At 27.9% G+C, this 18,525-nt stretch overlaps 3 protein-coding genes, 1 long non-coding RNA gene and 1 other non-coding gene across 7 annotated transcripts in view; 2 read left to right on the forward strand and 3 right to left on the reverse strand.

Annotated features, from left to right (window-relative positions):
- Positions 1–7,745, forward strand: part of LOC122519957 (tubulin polyglutamylase TTLL5) — a 35,125-nt gene extending 27,380 nt beyond the window's left edge. For both annotated transcript variants that reach the window (XM_043639797.1, XM_043639796.1), the window contains exons 5-15: positions 3,515–3,621; positions 3,690–3,903; positions 4,105–4,361; positions 4,490–4,689; positions 4,789–5,018; positions 5,098–5,293; positions 6,025–6,190; positions 6,263–6,403; positions 6,526–6,676; positions 6,789–6,955; positions 7,044–7,745. In XM_043639797.1, coding sequence (XP_043495732.1) covers positions 3,515–3,621; positions 3,690–3,903; positions 4,105–4,361; positions 4,490–4,689; positions 4,789–5,018; positions 5,098–5,293; positions 6,025–6,190; positions 6,263–6,403; positions 6,526–6,676; positions 6,789–6,955; positions 7,044–7,263 — 2,049 coding nt within the window. In that variant the 3' untranslated portion in view covers positions 7,264–7,745. The remainder of the gene's footprint in view (positions 1–3,514; positions 3,622–3,689; positions 3,904–4,104; positions 4,362–4,489; positions 4,690–4,788; positions 5,019–5,097; positions 5,294–6,024; positions 6,191–6,262; positions 6,404–6,525; positions 6,677–6,788; positions 6,956–7,043) is intronic.
- On the reverse strand, positions 2,749–2,821 carry Trnat-ugu. The gene has a single exon. It is a non-coding gene; the product is annotated as a tRNA-Thr (tRNA).
- A 3,870-nt stretch (positions 7,746–11,615) lies between the features above and the next one.
- Positions 11,616–13,985, forward strand: LOC122519942 (RNA 3'-terminal phosphate cyclase). Its single transcript, XM_043639772.1, has 7 exons — positions 11,616–12,099; positions 12,176–12,293; positions 12,397–12,718; positions 12,793–12,934; positions 12,994–13,133; positions 13,273–13,426; positions 13,504–13,985. The coding sequence occupies exons 1-7, from the start codon at positions 12,058–12,060 to the stop codon at positions 13,720–13,722; spliced, it is 1,137 nt and encodes a 378-aa protein (XP_043495707.1). The 5' UTR covers positions 11,616–12,057; the 3' UTR covers positions 13,723–13,985.
- Positions 13,752–15,976, reverse strand: LOC122519941 (GDP-Man:Man(3)GlcNAc(2)-PP-Dol alpha-1,2-mannosyltransferase). Of its 2 annotated transcripts, XM_043639770.1 has the most exons (7): positions 15,766–15,976; positions 15,459–15,691; positions 15,159–15,376; positions 14,790–15,074; positions 14,459–14,718; positions 14,220–14,354; positions 13,752–14,145 (listed from the first exon to the last, which is right to left on the reverse strand). In XM_043639770.1, exons 1-7 carry the CDS (start codon positions 15,969–15,971, stop codon positions 14,058–14,060), a joined length of 1,425 nt encoding a protein of 474 aa, XP_043495705.1. In that variant the 5' UTR covers positions 15,972–15,976; the 3' UTR covers positions 13,752–14,057. The 2 variants fall into 2 exon arrangements, with proteins under 2 accessions (XP_043495705.1, XP_043495706.1); XM_043639771.1 differs by lacking the exon at positions 13,752–14,145 and having other exon boundaries at positions 14,286–14,354; positions 14,457–14,718.
- Positions 15,975–18,188, reverse strand: LOC122519943. Its single transcript, XR_006304406.1, has 4 exons — positions 17,965–18,188; positions 16,411–16,647; positions 16,119–16,261; positions 15,975–15,996 (listed from the first exon to the last, which is right to left on the reverse strand). It is a non-coding gene; the product is annotated as an uncharacterized LOC122519943 (long non-coding RNA).
- Between the last annotated feature and the right edge of the window lie 337 nt (positions 18,189–18,525).

An 18,525-nucleotide genomic window follows, 5' to 3' on the forward strand; every position in this document is an offset into this window, starting at 1 on the left:
TCCTCCACAATGAACTATCGAATAATAAAACGAATTCACAATTCCAATACAATTAATAAACGCGTATCAAGCAAGATGACCCACATTCGAACAATAAATTATACTTATAGAGAGATAATATAACAAATTGCCTGATATAAATAGCAATGCTTAATTTTTACATCGTCCATTATTCGTTTAATCATCCTTGACCTCGGTCTGGAGTATTATGCGTTCGAACGAAATCCTTAGGGAAGAGAAATTTTATGTCGTTATCGAGTTATGATATTTGGGAATAGAATACCATCTCTAATTCGTCTTTATAAATGTTCGCTAAATGTGAAATAAAAATAGAAAACAAAAAAATATTCTTCTCGGCGACCTCGAAAGCGTGTAAATCAAACTAACATTAGTGATACTTCTTGAACAGTCAGGGTCAAAGGCAAATTCTTAGCTTTGATTTCAAGAATTCTAATCGTTTCAGTTTCCGTTATTATTGAAGGATCGATTAAACATATTAAAGGGGTTATTGATTATGATCAGTATCAAATGATAAAAGATTGAAGTATAAATGACTTGTTTGAAAAAAATAAAAGGAAAGAAAACAGGAAAGGGGAGGGGGTGATGTTCACAGGACCTCGGCTTCATTTTATCTTTTTTTCTCTCTGTCTTTTAACAATCCCGCTCGTTATCCTTGATCGGTAATGTAATATGTGACTCACGTTCGTAAGACGAGCAAAAGCACGAAAACGTTCTTCGCTTCGTCGTTGTCATTGTTTTCTTGTGCGTCTTGTCGTCTCTCCTTCGTAACACACTTCCTGGCATCATCCTTCAACACGGTCAAACTTCCCCTTCTCGATCGAACTAATAGAATTTCAGATAGACAAGAATTATTTATCGAATTTAACACGCGATAACGTTGTTGTTGTTGTTTTTCTTCTAATTATATTTTTTTATTTAATCGAGTGGCTAAAAAGGAAAGCGGTGTACATACGAACAGTGAATTTTCTTTTTTCCTTTTTTTTTGTTGTAAAAAAACTGACTCTCCGTCAATCTTTTTATGAAAAAAAGAAATTAACATTTAAATATCATTGAAATGAAATTGAATGCAACTATTCCTAAACATCGAAATGAATTTCTATTCTTCCCTGATATTAAATCGTACGTATTAAAGTGTATCGATCGGAAGAAATAATAATGTTCACGGAACTTTACTTTAATCCTTGATGATTTTCAATGGACGATTTGCGTCCGTTCTTCGCCCGAGGCGACAACTTCTTCCGATGTATAGTAAGTACGCGTTTTATCATTTACGCGTAATATATCATTTAAATTGGTTAGTCTTAAGAAAGTCCTTCGGAACGAAACCAGTCCTTGGTCAATGGCTTTGATAAACGTCCTCTCCCTTTTTATGATCGTCGTATCTTTGAAACCAGAACTCTTTTTTTCTTTTTATTTCTCTCTTTCTCTCTCTCTTTTTCTCTTTCTCTTTCTTTCTTTCTATTTTTTTATTTTCTACCTTGAAGTTTCATCGCCTACCTCGTGTCTAGGCGAATTAATTAGTTCCGCGTAGTTTAAGTTAAGAACACATTCCACCTAAACGTTTACGAGCACATTTTTCTCTTCTCGTCGTGATACGTTGTATAAACGTTTAATTTTTTTGAAAACAACGATAGAGAGTACTAGCCTTTCGTATTTTATATTCCACTTTAGTTCAACCTATCGACGTGTATGCATATATGATGCGTGCGCGCGCGCGCGCGCGTGTATATTATGTATGTATGTTGTGTGTAGTTCAGGTTATAATCGTGTTTTCAATAAACTTAATAGGGACAATGGAAATTATTAGTAAGTTTTAGAAGAACTTCCATCGCTTCAAAATGATTCCTTTTTTTCTGATTCAATTATGCGTCCACATCAATGACGCAAATCGACTATAACGCCATGAAACACGAAGGTCCTGTGTCATTAAATGAAAAGTCAATGGGCTTGTCGTGTCGACGGTCACGTAGTCCTTATACCACGAGAAATTACTTACCATGTTGGTTTATGTGGTCCTCTTCTTCTTCTTCTTCTTCTTTTTTTCTTTTTTTTCCTTTAAATTTCTACTTTTGTTATGGAATCTTACTATTTTGATTCTTCTTCTTTTTTTTTCTTTCAAACAATTTCTAGGCTCCAGCAATTTGTAATAACTCGTGGCTACGTTATCATTGCGTTTTTATTTCTAAATATAATTCTTTTTTGTACGTAAAATGATGTACTCTATTGTTTTAATCGTAACTGTTAAATTATGGATTAAATCGAACTAATAGTTTCTTGTATGTAACGTATTATATAATGTTTATCATAGTTATTTAAGAATCAGATAATAAATATGAGATTTTTTGTGTACGAAGAAGAATAAATTTCAAATTATAATACAATTGATTTTCATTAACGTCGATTTAATGTGATTTATGTTCATAATTTAAATCACGCGATACGATTATAACATCTCATTATTGTAAGATTTATTTATGTATTTATTTAATTTAATTAATTTATTTAATATTTAATAAGGTTTTAATTTGATATATCGTATCTTGGTTTTCAGAATAAACGATATATTTTTATCGAGGTTTTATAATGATACGTATGTTTTTTTATTTTTATTTATTTTTTTATTATGTTATATGGGGAAAAAATTTTTTAAAAAAGAATTTGTAAAAAAAATGATGATCGTGTGTCCATACACACAGTCAATTCTCAATTTTTGAGAATAGAAAAACTTGCCCCCAGAGAGATTTGAACTCTCGACCCCTGGTTTACAAGACCAGTGCTCTAACCCCTGAGCTATGGAGGCTTGTGTTAGAATTCGACTTATATTTTTCCTTATACATATTTCTTTTTACAAATACGATTATTTTTTTATATTTTGTATAATAATGATCAATTATCATTGTTTATTTAAAAATATATGGCAGAAACATAATTTAATAAGAAAATTTAACATGAATACGTATATTTCGCTATGATTAGTAATAGTATAATTTTAAACGTAATTGTTAAAGTAGAGAAAAATATATTTCAAAATGTCCGTCATTCAAATTTATTTATTTGTAAACATTATTAACGTTAAATAAATATTACTTGTACTTTTTTAACAGAACCGTTCGATCTAGCAAATGATTATCCGTATATCTGAATAACTTTTTAATTTGTTTTATTCAATGGAATAATTTATTATAAATTATTGATAATGCATTTTTTTTATACTAACGCCATAAATGTTTTAATTATTCTAAGCTATTAGCAATCCGTGAGCGTGAACACGTTTATTCCTACGAAAATTAAACCGCAAGGTCAATCAAGACGGCAGTATACTTGAATGCAAGACGAATATTAAAGACTTGCGCGATGGAAAATACTTTCATGTTTTCTTGAACTTATTCATGATCGATTATTTACATTATTTATTTCCTACATATAATATTATTCTGTATGAAAATGAATAAAAGTGTAAGACATTTAATGTATATATTTTTACATTTATCAGGTACCCATGAATGAACCAGATTTTAATGTATTGTGGATGGGAAATCACCCAAAGCCAGATGTTCTTCGTAACTTACAATCCTATCAAAAAGTTAATCACTTTCCAAGGTAGAAAATTTAATTATAATGATGAATATAAAAATGTATTGACGAATAAATAAATTCAATTTTGACAGATCCTACGAGATAACACGGAAGGATCGTTTGTATAAGAACATCGAAGCTATGCAAAGAAGTAAAGGCTTGCGAAACTTGGATTTCATACCGCAAACCTTCCTTTTACCCAGTGAATCGAGGGAATTACTTACGGCGCATTTTAGGTACCGAGGACCTTGGATCGTCAAACCAAAAGCCAGCTCTCGCGGACGCGGAATTTATATTGTTAATAGTGTGAGCATAATCATTTTTAGGTATGATTTTCTGTAGAGAGATATAAGGGTTTCTGTACGATTATTATTTAACTTCGATATTATTGCTGACTAAATTGCTCTAACTTTTTTTTAACTATAATAATATTTATAAAATAAATCTCCAGTTTGTTTGCTTGATATAATTAATCATTAATAATTATTTATATTCATTTGATTACAGCCTGAGAAAATCCTTACAGATGAATCTGTGATAGTTGCACAATACATAAATAATCCGCTGTTGGTGGACGGGCACAAATGTGATTTACGTCTGTATGTTGCTGTAACAAATTATGATCCATTATTGATATACCTGTACGAAGAAGGATTAGTACGATTTGCAACAGTTAAATATGATGGTGGTAATCAGTACGTTTGGAATCCTTGTATGCACTTATGTAACTACAGCATCAATAAATTCCATGTAGATTATGTTAAGTAAGTTACATTATCCTCCCTGTTTTCCTCTTTACGTTATATTTCGCATACATATGCATGAATTTCAATTAAGTATCACTTGTTTCATAAATTATGTATCTATAATTTTTTTTTATTATTATTTATAGAAGCGAAGATCCAGATGCGGAAGATGTGGGTCATAAATGGACACTGTCTGCATTATTAAGACATTTGCGTTCCATTGGTCAAGATACTGAACAACTTATGCAACGTATCGAAGATATTATTATTAAATCTATTTTGGCTACCGCTTCTGGAATTGTTAGCGGTGTTAAACAATTCGTTAAACACCCGGAAACGTGTTTCGGTAATAATAATTACATTTGTAATCGTTTGTTCTTTGTTTTCCTTTTTTTTCTTTTTTTATTTGCTTTCATACGCGAATGACATATTTATCGTTTTGTAGAATTGTTTGGTTTTGATGTTCTGATTGATGATACTTTGAAACCTTGGTTATTGGAAGTAAATTTGACACCATCGTTAGGATGTGATTCTCCATTGGATGTCAGATTAAAATCAGCATTAATAGCTGATTTACTTACTCTTGTTGGTATTCCCGCTGTCGATCCAATGTTACGGCCTCAAAGTATGCACCTAAATCGTTCTTTGGCTAATCCCACTAAAAGAATGGCTGGTGTAAGTGTATCAAATCATCAAATGCAGTTTTATTATCTTCTTTCATACATTTATATTAACTTATTGTAATTTTTTGTAGTATCGAAGAGTGCAATCCGCGGAAACATTAGCTCATAAAAAGAAAACTGTTGGCAAGAGTAACATTATAAAAGGAGGATTAAGTTCCGAACAACAACGAATAGTAATGTCTGCTAAAGCACAATTTGAAAGAAGGGGTGGATTCGTTCGCATATTTCCTAGTCCTAAATCATGGGAAATGTATTCGCAATATTTAGGTATTTAAATTTCATTGAACTCATTTAATGAATATTTAAGGCCTTAGATACGTCCAGAATTTTCAAAAAATCGATTCTTTTTTAACAGATTCTTGTTCTCTATAGTGTTAGACTTATTTCTGTGAAAGTCGATTGCACAAAATCCCCATAGATCCAAAGTTATGCTAGAAAATGATGTGACTGTCCGACGAGTTTTTTGTTTGAGACACTTAAGACTTTAAACGCGTTTTTCTCGAAACTGCTTTTTCCGCCACGGTCTGCATGTGATAACTTTTTAATATTTTTTGATGCGATTTTTTTTTAAATATTTGAAATCGTTTTCTTTATAATTGTCGAGAGCCGGATTTTTGATATTTTAATTTAAAAATTTTATAAAAATAATTAAAGTATAAAATTTATATGACGTAAAACGCATACTTTTTAGTGTGTGATTTTTTATATAGTCATTTTTGTAAAAATAAAGTGAAATAAAATTTTGTATAAAGTTTAAATACCAATAAATAATGTGTACTATTTATTTTTATTAATTTCTATTGTTATCCCTATATATATACTAAAAAATTTTTTTCTTTTATCGCATTTTTGACGGCACTAGTAGACGTATGTAAGGCTTTAAACGAATATACAGTCTTTTCGACTAAACTATGACAGCATATTCTATGTATGAAAATAAAAAAAAAATAGATTATTTAAATTATATGTTTATATAAATTTATTATCTGTTTATATAGATACATCAACTGGTATACCAATAGTTTCTGATCCATTAGGGCCTGGAAGAATTCCACAAGCAGTGACCACAAATTACAATTTAATGTTACACGAACAATTATTCCCTGCAGCTAATCGAAATACTGGTTTTGTTATCCCAGAAGTTACATTGGACAGATTGTCCAGGTAATTTTTTAATTACATATATAAATTATTTAATTATAAAACATATTTAAATAAAATCTATTATTTTTATAGATACGAAAGGTACGAAAGAGCTTTAGTGAAGGGTCATAAACAAAGTTTAGATCGTGGTGATAGTAAAGAAAATATGGATGTAGATACTCATAAGTATAAAAATTTAGTTATTAAATCGATGCAAGAAGGAAATACATTAAGGTTTGTATTTTATATCCTTAAAAAATATTTCTATTTGCTTGAATCTATTATACGAATGTAAATAATTTTTTCTTAAGTAGTTTGATCGATTAATTTTTGTCCATCGCGTGTTTTTTTGTTAGTCCCGGCGAAGCGAGGAAAGCTTTTGGTTTATATTTAGGACACATACTTCGTAAAATATCGCAATCAAATGCGGATCCTGCCTGTTGCGATCTTGTCATGAAATTTCTACAACAGTCCTCGTGTAACTTGAGAACTCCGTTTTTATTTACAGTAAGTTGCAAAATATTTTGGAATTTCTGAATTATCATTATAGAAAATATTTTCTAGTAATTAAGACAGTGACGATATGAATATTTAAAAAATATCATTTTTGTATTAATAGTTACCAAGCAGTAAACTGAGTGACAAAGATCGTGCAGCCATAACTGCTAAACAATTATCAGATTTCTTACACTTGTATAACAGAGAAACAGAACTTTACGCGGATACGGTTGATCGTCCATGTACTGTACCCAATAGACTTTTCCAGAAATTCCTGGCAGCTGCAGGGTAATAATTATTTATTAATATCTAACAAAAAAAAACATCGATTGAAATAAAAATTATTATCATATCAATTTTCGTATTTGCGATATAGCGAGGAAGACCTCGACGACGTATTAATCTTGCAAACCCAATTGTACAAATGTGCACACAGTTTTTTGGGTAGAAGTGGTTTTGCTGGAAGTTTACGCGGGCCTAATCTTTTATGCTCGTTACCACATATAACTTCCCGAGTGTATTCGAATGCCGCTACGACCGAACAATGCAAATGCACACAATCCTCAACAAGGACTACAAAAGCTCCAAGAACATAGAGTATAATGATTTTATTTATAAATTACCATTCCTTTATTATTATTATTATTATTAAGATTATAGAATACGTATTCTTGTTTGAGCGGACAATCATTCATTAGAGTACGAGTGATAGTTGTCTCTCTTACACCGGTGCGAAAAATGTAATTACAAGATAAATATTTTCGATACGCTTTAAAAGCGCTTTAAATATTTAACACAGTTCTATAAAATAAGAAAAGTTTATCATTAGCGTAAGGTATAAAACAATTTACAACAAGAATCTTGCTCTCGAAGTTTAGTCATTTTATTGAATGTCCGAACATTGAAGAATTTTGAGCAAAAATTTGAGCTGCGTTATTTCCAAGCTAGTCTTATAAAAATATATTTGACAAATATTTTACATCAATCGTATGATGAAATTATGGTGAAGGAGCGGCACAATAAAAAAACGCGATTATAGATATGGTTATTATACGAATTGCCAAAGATATGTAGAAAAGAAAAAAAAGAACCTTGAAAAGGAAAAGAAAAGAAAATATGTGATAATTTGCATGAGAATAATATATTCATTTTATCGAGCGATTTTAAATCTCTAAAGTTTTCATTATAAATTGTCGAATTTTATCAATCAGTTATGGGTACGGCAAAATGCAATCCTATATTTTATTGTATTCGTGAACATTTGGAAAAAATATTATTAATTAGTTTCTTAGCACAAATTATAGATATATTATCAATAATTTATTTTATAAATATTACGAGATTATAGTAATATATAACTCTTATATTTATTTACTCTCGTGAGTATAGAAACTCGTTTTAATAATAATAATGATGTAACAATAACTTATGTTACTCACGATTGATAAATTATATATATTTACATTAATGTTCAAAATGTTCCTATGCTTACTATATGTTTTTATTATAATTAATTTAAAAAAAAAAAATCAACAACAAAAAAGTAAAATTCGTCGACATCCATGTATCTGCATCTAGTCACAGCTAAAGGAATATTTTAATTATCATCGAAAGGAAATTAATGCTATAGTATACAGCAACACGTATGCATCTATTTATTTATTTATTAATTTATTTATTTATTTACGTTTAGAAGCAACTTTAGCTAAACGTTACAAGAAATATTTTAACATATCGTAAAAAAAGCAACTAACAATAATAATAATAATAATAGTAATAATAATAATAATAATAATATATTGTAAAATTTATGCGATGCAAGCTGCTGTTAAAAATTAATTTAAATAATTTTCTTCTTTATTTGTGTTCTTCTTTTTATTAAAATATAGTATGCAATATGTAATATGCAAACAAGAAAAAAGAATATGGATGTCTCGATTCACGAGCAAGGTTATAATATTGTACACATTAATTAGGTATGAATTTGTATAAGGTAAAGTTAGTATTTTACATTTATATACCGCTTTTTTCAACGATATAAGCAAATTTAGGTATGAAAGGTAGATTGTACAGGCACTCATCGAATTGGATTACGATGATGAAGAATGATGATGATAATGCTGTGTAGTTAAGCTTATTGTATGTAGAGCAGCAATATTTCCATCCACGTAATTCCGTCGATATTTTGAGAATTTACCGCTTTTTCTTCCAGATGAAAAATATTTTTTCACCCAAAAATTCTTGCTAAATATATTATTATATTTACTTGATATTGTATTTAAGATATAGCAAAGATGTGCTAAATATTATTCACGATGATAAACCATTTCAATTTGCTTACTGTGATATAGGTACTGTTAGCTAATTGAAAAAAAAAAAGATAACTCCAAAACATTGCTACAAAAAAAAAATAATAATATAGAAATGGTTAAAAATAATTTACCTAACTATAAGCCTAATATTTAAAAAATCTATTATATTGTATTACGAATTTTATTTTACAACGAATAAGGATTAATTCGTTATATATTTATAGATATTAATTATGCGATTAACACCTACGGTTGCAATTAACGCGGTCGCAATTACGGCTGGCTTAGGATATGGAAGTGTTTGCTTTATATTAAAAAAAAAATTAAAAAGTTTAAACAAAAAAAATACTAATTCCATTTATAATACATAAACAACAATACATATTTGTCTTGCTTGCACAGTGAAAATAATATAACGCTATCGTTGAAACATTTATACCTATCTAAATGTGAGAGCATTAATATTTGAAAAAAAAAGAATATTTAACAATATATTATACAGAGTATGAAAATTTTACTCACTAATTCTGATACATTCGCATCTTTATCAATAGATGATACAATACGATTGATAAAGGACGTACATGCACATCGTTTGTATGTATTATTATCTTCAACTTACAAAATAAAAAACTGCGAGATCGATTTCCTTCAAATTTACATTTAAAAAAAAAGAGAAAGAGAACAGAAAATGTTTGATGTACGTTGTATCATTTAATAAGAATAAGTTTATAATTTATCATATGCGTAATATGCACAAAACAATATCGTTCACTCTATCAGTAGAGAATATTTTATTTGCAAAAATATGATATATCGTTTAAATTGATTTAACTATACTTTATGGAATAAGTATTTTGAATAGTTATAAAAGAAAAAGAAAAAAAAAGTAAAATATCTGCTCCTAAGTTTGGAGTTAAAACTGCCTTTCCTGTTAAAAAAAAATGATATACAGGCTTAGTAAATATTTATACTTAAACGAAGATTTACTATTAATTAATGAACCATAGCGATCATTTTACTTTTTATTTTTACCGATCGTTTATAATAAAACTAATCTATATATCTTTGTACTTATACACCTTGAGTGTTCCAAAAAAACTTTTGTTCGATTATGTCCCTACGATTTATAATTATGATTTCATTGTCTTCTCGTAATTATTGAAATTACGTTAATTATTTTTTGTTTATATTATATTATGTTATTTTTATTTTGGATTATGTTAACGCGTTCATTGCGATTTCTTTTATTAAAAATATCTGCAATAAGTCAATCAATTATTAATTCCATTTCATTCATTTTATGAATAAATAGAACATTTTCAATTACATTACAATGCATATAATTTTGAAACAAACAAAAAAATAAAAAATGAATGAAAATAAGAAGTAATAGCAAAAACCATATACAAATATTTAATTTGAAAATTTCTATAGGTGGTGCAAATGCAACACTCCCTTCCTACCTGTGATCTATAAAATTTACTAGTCAGCTTATTGCATTTACTTACTGATAAACACGTATAAAAATAATAATGATATTAATAATAATAATAATAATAATAATAATATTAATAATATGCTTTATACAATATAATATTATAATAAACACAGATAGTTGCATAAATTATTTTATTATTATTACTAATCAAGTAACATTATAGCATATACTCAGATGCATGGCAACTGTATTAGAATGCATAATTATTTTAAATGTAATTAGTATGTAATATAAAAAAAAGGTACATCGAATTAATATCTTCAATATTAAAACATGACTCTCTTTTTTTATAGTTGTTATGAAACTGAGAATTTTTCTAGAAGTTTTTCTTCGATCTTTAAAATGTAATACGGGATGCATTTAAAATAATATTCCATGTTAAATCATATTTTCGCATTATAAATTTGTCATGAAATAGAAATAAAATCTCAATAAATAATATATAAAACGTATATACATGATATATCATAAGTTATTATTGTTATGACCTGATCATTATTAATATAATACAATGTTTATATCATTGATTTACATTTAAAAAGAAACCTATAAGGAATAAAATTATATAATTTAAAAAAGTCAATCCTTAGCGCGAAATTGATTTTAAAAATGGCGGCATTGTAACATACATGCGCATTGTTTGATTATCCTATATTTATTAACTTATATTTAAATAAAAGCTCGATGCATTTAATTGAATAAAATTGTATTTTCAAAAATAATAACTTAGTATACATATTCTGAATATTATTAGCAAAATAATATAATTTCCAAAACTCAATGATTCTTAAAAGTTGTAAATCAATTGATTTAAGAAATGACAGAACCGAAATGCGCATGTGTAATGTGAATCTCTCTCTCTCTCTCTCTCTCTCTCTCTCTCTCTCTCTCTCTCTCTCTCTCGGGTTATCCTATATTTATTAACTTATTTAAAGAAAATCTCGATGCCTTTAATTGAATTAAATAAAACATAAATAATACCATATAATATACATTATCTAAATACTATTAAATACATTTAACACTGAATTTGTAAATATTAAATAAATTAATACGTATACCTATATAAATATATAAATTTTTGATACAAAAATATATTATTTAAAAAACAAAGAAAGAAAAGGTACACACACGTGTTATCTTTATAGTCTGAAATCATGAAAAGTTGCCTTTAAATAAATACAAATAATTGTAACCTTAAAATAAGGAATATAATTTGTCAAAATTTGTTAATTTTATCCTACACGTAATTATATTACGTGATTGTATTTTATATGATCTTGCTATACCTATATATATACCTACAAATTACCAAAAATTCGAAGGTTACTACAAAGGCGGCAGTTTCAGACAATATTTAGAGAAGAAAAAAATTGGCTTTATAGTCGTCTATAGATAGATAGATAAATTCCCCTCCTCTAACAACGATCGCTTACATTCTTCGAGAGAAATTCCAAGTTGACTGAGTTTAAATAAAATACGCGTTAAATAAAACCGGCGTTTATCGAGATACACGGCACAAATACCACATTTTAATCATTTTTTCTAAATGCATTTTTAGATCTTTGTCAACAACAATGTCGTCATTAATAAAAATTGATGGAAGTTTGGGTGAAGGGGTAAGTGTTTATTTTATTTACATTAAATGTTTTGTAAATCGTATTGATTATTAAAATCATTGTCATCATCGTACAGGGTGGACAAGTTTTGAGAATAGCATTGTCTTTGAGTGCACTTTATGAAATTCCTATAGAAATAAATAATATCAGAGCGGGTCGAACTAAACCTGGATTGGCAGCTCAACATTTGAAAGGTATGCTTGTAATATTTATCTGTTATCGGAATTAAATTGTTTAATATTTCTATACGTTTGCTTTATGGTTGCATTATTTGTTAATACTTCATTCATTTTACAGGAGTTGAATTGGTGAAGAAAATGTGTAATGCTGAAGTTTCAGGAGCTTATATAGGATCTACGCATTTAGAATTTTATCCTAAATCATTGAATAAATATGAAAATGAATTTGAAGCTGATACCCAGACAGCTGGGTGTATATGTTTGTTGGCACAAGTTGCATTACCGTGTGCTCTATTCCTACCACAAAAATCTGATATTATACTCATTCTTAAAGGAGGTACTAACGTTCCTATGGGACCTCATATAGAATATCTTACAGAGGTGATCAGGCCAATGTTGAATAAATTTGGAGCGGATTTTGATTTTGTTGTATTAAAAAGGTATTCGTTATTTTCTTTTTTCTTTATATTTCATGTTTACATGTGCATAGTTTTTAATTAATATGTGATTGGAGGGGTTATTATCCAAAGGGAAAAGGTATAGTGCATTTACGTATAAAACCGATAAGAAACTTGAATGCTGTTCACATAACTGATCCTGGCATACCTCGTGGAATATCAGGTTGGGCTTACGTAGCTGGATCAATAAATATAAATGTATGTTTAAATAAATTACAAATATGTTAATTACTATTAATACATATTTTATGTTATAGGAAGCATATAAAATGGCTGGCGATGCTAAAACTATCTTGACTAAAGAACTGAGTAAAAATAATATTCAAGTTCCTCCTATTAATATTGAATCATATAGAGAAGATAGAGGAGTAGCCGTTGGACATGGGTCTGGTATTAAGTAAGTTTAATATAAATAAATAAAAAATAAGAAAATGTCGATACACACACATTCAAATAATTTTTCTTTTATAATAAAAGATATTAGATTATTAATTTGAAAATATTAATAAACTATTTTTATTGAATTTAATTAACAGCATAGTTTGCTCGACAACAACAGGCTGCATATTTGGTGGTTCTGGTTTGGATACGGTACATAAAGGACCAATTTTTCCAGGTGTAAATGCAGCTAACGAAATTCTAGAACCATTCCTAGCTAGATCATGTATAGATGAACATACTCAAGATCAAGTAAACTATTTATATATATAATAATTTTATGATTAATTTATTATTCTTATTATTATCGTTAATCTTTCTTTGTTTAGATAATAATTTTCATGGCATTGGCTACAGGGATATCAAGGGTTAGAGTAGGAAGCAAAAAACTTACTCTTCATACGGAAACTGCCATAAAAGTTGCTGAAATAATGTTAGCTAGTCGTGGACTTCATTTTCGTTTGATGGAAAACGAAAGCATAGGAGATTCGCCTTCGTATATTTTAGAATGCGAAGGATGTGGGTTGATCAATAATTTCGTAAAATAATATTGAAAATATGTTATGCACGAAATTAGTTCGTGTTAAAATATTTAAAATAAAATTATTATTACATTACAATCTGCTCTCATTTTCGTAAGAATTGAATTATTTTTACACACAGCAGTAATATTTCCAGACTAGATTTTAATAATCTATTTAAAATCATTTTCTTACTTTAACTTTTATATGCCTTGAATATCTATTGTACATCAACCAATTATACGCCTTTTTGTCAATTTATGTAATAAATGAACTTTTTGCAATATTAATTGGCAGTATTTAAATATTAACATATTTGATGGATAGTATCTTTGATATACAAGGAATGTAAATCCTTAATATTATTCCTGTTTTTGTCGAAAAAATGGTTCCATAGCTCTTAAAACTTCCTTTTCAAACAATTCATTAGAAAATCGATTAACGGATGCTCTGGAAAAAATTACGTTTCATCGAAATACACAAATTATGAAGAGTTAATTATCTAAATATATTAACTACGATACCTTGCAGCTAATCTAATAGTCTTTTTATCCTCGGGATGCATATTTATGATATATGCTATTATTTTCGCATATTCTTCTGCTTCTTCTGCTAAAAAGCCAGTTTGACTACCAGGCTGTGTTTCTATTATGTCTGCTCTAAAATATTATATTATTTTAGTTAAAAAAAAGAAAGAAAGAAAAATTGAACAAAGTAATTTTTCCTTTAAATCATAAAATTGAAAAACAAATCATTTCTACACCTTGGTCCACCAGAAGCATGAGCAATCATAATCAATCCAGCAGCCATGCATTCTACTACACTGATACCAAAATGTTCATTCCACATTGCATGCAGTCCTATCGATGCTTTTTGTAATTCCAATACAAGTTCAGAATAGGGTATATTCAATTTAAATTCAACATTTTCATCTAAAGCAAAATGTTTAGACAAGTCTTGCATGTCTTTAACACGTACTTCATCTTCCGCGTCTCTGCAAGACCCAATAAACACCAAACGTATCTAAAAAGATAATCAATAATTTTTATTTATCTAGTGATTTGATTTTACAAAATAAAAACTATTTTCATTACCTTATCCCATATTTCTTCTTTAACTATTGACCTCAATTCGTACATAGTTCTCAACATTAGAGGATGATTTTTTTCTGGTCTAAATTGCGCAATAGACACTATTCGTATTTGATCAACTTCTTTAATATCGTCATAAAGTGGAAGAGATGTTAAATGTTGTACATCCGTCGGTGGATAGATTCTATGTGTTCGCAAAGGACATTTCCAAATACTGTTAATATGTTCCTCCGTCCAGGAAGAATTCACCATTACAATCTCTGCTGTACTACCAGCAAATCCATATAACTATATGAATAATTATCATATTTTTATAATACAATATTAAATGTTTAATTATATATTTATACATAGAGTAGCAAAAATATTTACCAATGCAAATAATCTATAATAAGCAATTTTTGCAGCAGATAAAAACGGATTTCTTGCTATTATACGACGATTATTATGTGATATTACACGTCTGTAAACGTGTCTCAACATATCAGTCGAAATTGTAGGATAGTGAGTGTATGATCCAACTTTGCAACCTCCTATATATCTAAACAGTGGATATGTAAAAGCATAGCCCATTGTATCAATATAAATATCTAGAATATAAATAAAATACATATTACATAGCGCTCAACAAAATAATAATCATTTCTATTACTTGTTATATTACAATCTTACCTGGTACTAAATTATTTAAGGCTTCGATACCCAACCAAATAGAACCTAAACTTTGACACAAAAGTGTGAAGTAAGGATACATGCGTGCTTCTACCCATTTACGTTTATGAAGATACACGAACTCAATGTTCGATTGAATTTTAATATTAAACGATTTTTGCGATCTATTTAAAATCTGTTCAGGGTCTGCATCCAAGTCACCGGTATAAACAACTATATGTATATTTGGATATCTGTAGAGATCAATGAATCGAAAAATAAATATGTATTCATCTTTAATATATTATCAAAGAATTTGTTAATTTACTTAGACTGTACAGCTTTAATAGTTGCCCAAAGTACTCTTTCACCTCCACCACCTGCATTACAGTACGGATGGAAAAATGCAATGACAGTTCCTTTTTGTTTCCTATTTGTACGCTCTCTTGTATATATTCTTCTCCAATATATTAATAATATTGGTAATATAAGTAAAATACATACAAGTGTACAGACAATTAATATCAATGTCATTATCATTATTGATATTACAGGTATCCTGAAAGAAAATAATTTATTTAATATATTTTATTTGATCACATACACAGTGTTTTTTTAAGTTTGATATTACAAGATTCGCATATGATATTAAAAAATGATTTATATCAAAAATATCCTTACAATAAAGAATAAATATTCATATTCTTTTGTTTTCAATGATCAATGTATACAATAATAAATCTCGAATGTTGACGTGTAATATCTCATGTGGTATCTTTAATCTCTCCTTTTAAATTTAACCTAAATAAGTGTCAACGTCATTCCTACAATATACATAGATTATTACTAAAGTTATTATAAGTCATTATATTAAATTATAAATTATTTAAATGTGCGATTTGTATTATTAATTTATAAAATAATAATTTTACATATATTAATAACTTGGAAGAAACATAAGGTGTTTTCTAACCTAATTAACATTGCTAGAAGAAAAATCCCTTACGAGAGATAATATAATATCAAATGACCCCCATTGCACTCCGTACTATAACACTTGCATCATATGATATAAGTTATGTTTTATATCACGTTTTATATAATACTTTAATTTAACTTAATCTTAATAATAGCAACACTGTTTTCTTTATTACCAGCTTTCCTTTTTCCTTTAATATGGTAACGTTGAATTTAACGTAACAACTTTTTCCTTTTTTTTTTTGTAAATTTGTGAAAACGGTAGCGTAATTTTGTTCAATTTATTAAAAAGTGAATAAAGAATCAAGTACGATATATTTTAAATAATTATATAGATTAAATTTAACCATATATTGAAGTTCTTTCAATACCTACTTTCTTAAATTTAATGGGAACAGATTGTTATATTTAAAATCAACTAGTAATCTATATTTTATAAACAGGCAGTAATAACATTCAAAGTATACCATGTAAGAAAATGTATAAAAAGCAATTCTGTGATTCTTAGTGCTATGATTCTGTCTTTTCATCGTGGCTTGTTAAATGCGAGGAAAATCCTTATAAAGCAAGGTGTCTTGCATGCAACAAAATATTAAAAGCTGGTAAAAGTGAATTGTTAAAGCATACGAAGACCACAACACATATTATAAATATGAGACGAAAAGAATTAGGAGAAACTGAAATCAAAGAATTGATTCCTTTCTCTATCCAAAACTAATGTCAAAATAGCAGAACTGAGATATGTATATTATTTGTAGTAGAACAAAGTCAAAGTTTCTATTCCTTTAAACATGTTAGTCAGATGTCGCAAGAAATTGTACCAGACTCAAATATTTTCAAAACAATAAGCCTTAAAAGAATAAAGATTTCATCCTTAATAAAAAATGTTATTAACAAGTTGATTATTAAAAGAATTTCACGCTTATTACAAAATAAACTATTTTCTTTACTCATCAACAAGAGTATGGATATATCAGAGACCAAAAATTTATGTATTTTAGTGCAATACGTAAACGAAGACAAAATATAAATTTATTTATTAGATTACTTTCGGGTCAAGGATGATACGTTTGAAAATTTATACAAAAGCTTTGAATATGCATTAAATAAGCATGTGAATTTGTGAATAATATTGTTGGCATTAGTATCGATAATGCAAATGATATAATGGAGGAAAAAAGAACTCCTTTTTCTCTCACTTGTTGGAAAACAATGAAGAACTTACTGTGTTTTCATGGATTTATCATTCAATGTATCTCATCGCATGCCAAGCATGTAAATGCTTACCTTATTACATAGAGGAGTTATTAGAATTAATGAATTTCTACTTTTCGAGAAATAAAAAGAGAAAACAATTGCTCGAGGAGACGCAATATTTGAAGGAAAAATCAAAAGTTCAACCGTACAAGACTAAATGGCTAGCATTGTCTGAATGTATTTAAAAAATATTACACCGATGGACATCATTATATGAAACATTTGCGACAGCAGTTAAGAACAAAGATAAATCCCTCACTACCAATAAAATATTTTATAATTTAAATTGTACCTTCACAAAACCATATTTTGACTATATTATAACCGATGAAATGTTACAGTTTTTTAATCACAAAATGTATACAAAAACCATATGTACCAAATGAGCTTGCCGATATTCTCATAGAGGATGAAACTAAAGATGATAGTGATAGCGATTGTTAATATTCATATTTATATATATTTGTATATGTGTATTACATATTTTATATATTTATAAAATGTTTCAAAAATGATCCTTATAAATGGTTAATAAAGATTATTTTATGAAATAATCATATAAATAAATAATTTGTTTCAATTTTATTATGCATTTCTTTTTTTCACACTTAATATAACAAATAATAAATTTATTTTATTAATAAATTTTAATTTATATGTTTAAAGGGAAAATGTTTTACTGTAAATTAACTTCTACTGTGACATAAAACTGAAAACGTAAGTCACGTCACGTGACAAGAGTTATGTCTTATGATACGTTGTCATGATTCTAACTTAACTTTAGCTTTTACACTACTTTTCCTCAGTAATATGTAATTTTTCTTTTCTTTTTTTCTTTATAAAGCAACGAAGA

The sequence above is a fragment of the Polistes fuscatus genome, unplaced genomic scaffold, assembly GCF_010416935.1.
Source record: "Polistes fuscatus isolate 324 unplaced genomic scaffold, CU_Pfus_HIC Scaffold3, whole genome shotgun sequence".
Taxonomy (NCBI): domain Eukaryota; kingdom Metazoa; phylum Arthropoda; class Insecta; order Hymenoptera; family Vespidae; genus Polistes; species Polistes fuscatus.

What these genes read in the sequence shown, in the direction of transcription:
- LOC122519941 (XM_043639770.1), bottom strand. Translation starts at nt 15,971, where the DNA reads ATGACATTGATATTAATTGTCTGTACACTTGTATGTATTTTACTTATA. An exon ending in ATTATAGATTATTTGCATTG is followed by an intron (nt 15,075 to 15,158) that starts GTAAATATTTTT and finishes TTATTCATATAG; the next exon opens with TTATATGGATTTGCTGGTAG. An exon ending in CATGCTTCTGGTGGACCAAG is followed by an intron (nt 14,355 to 14,458) that starts GTGTAGAAATGA and finishes ATAATATTTTAG; the next exon opens with AGCAGACATAATAGAAACAC.
- LOC122519942 (XM_043639772.1), top strand. Translation starts at nt 12,058, where the DNA reads ATGTCGTCATTAATAAAAATTGATGGAAGTTTGGGTGAAGGG. An exon ending in GATTTTGTTGTATTAAAAAG is followed by an intron (nt 12,719 to 12,792) that starts GTATTCGTTATT and finishes ATGTGATTGGAG; the next exon opens with GGGTTATTATCCAAAGGGAA. An exon ending in CTGGATCAATAAATATAAAT is followed by an intron (nt 12,935 to 12,993) that starts GTATGTTTAAAT and finishes TTTATGTTATAG; the next exon opens with GAAGCATATAAAATGGCTGG.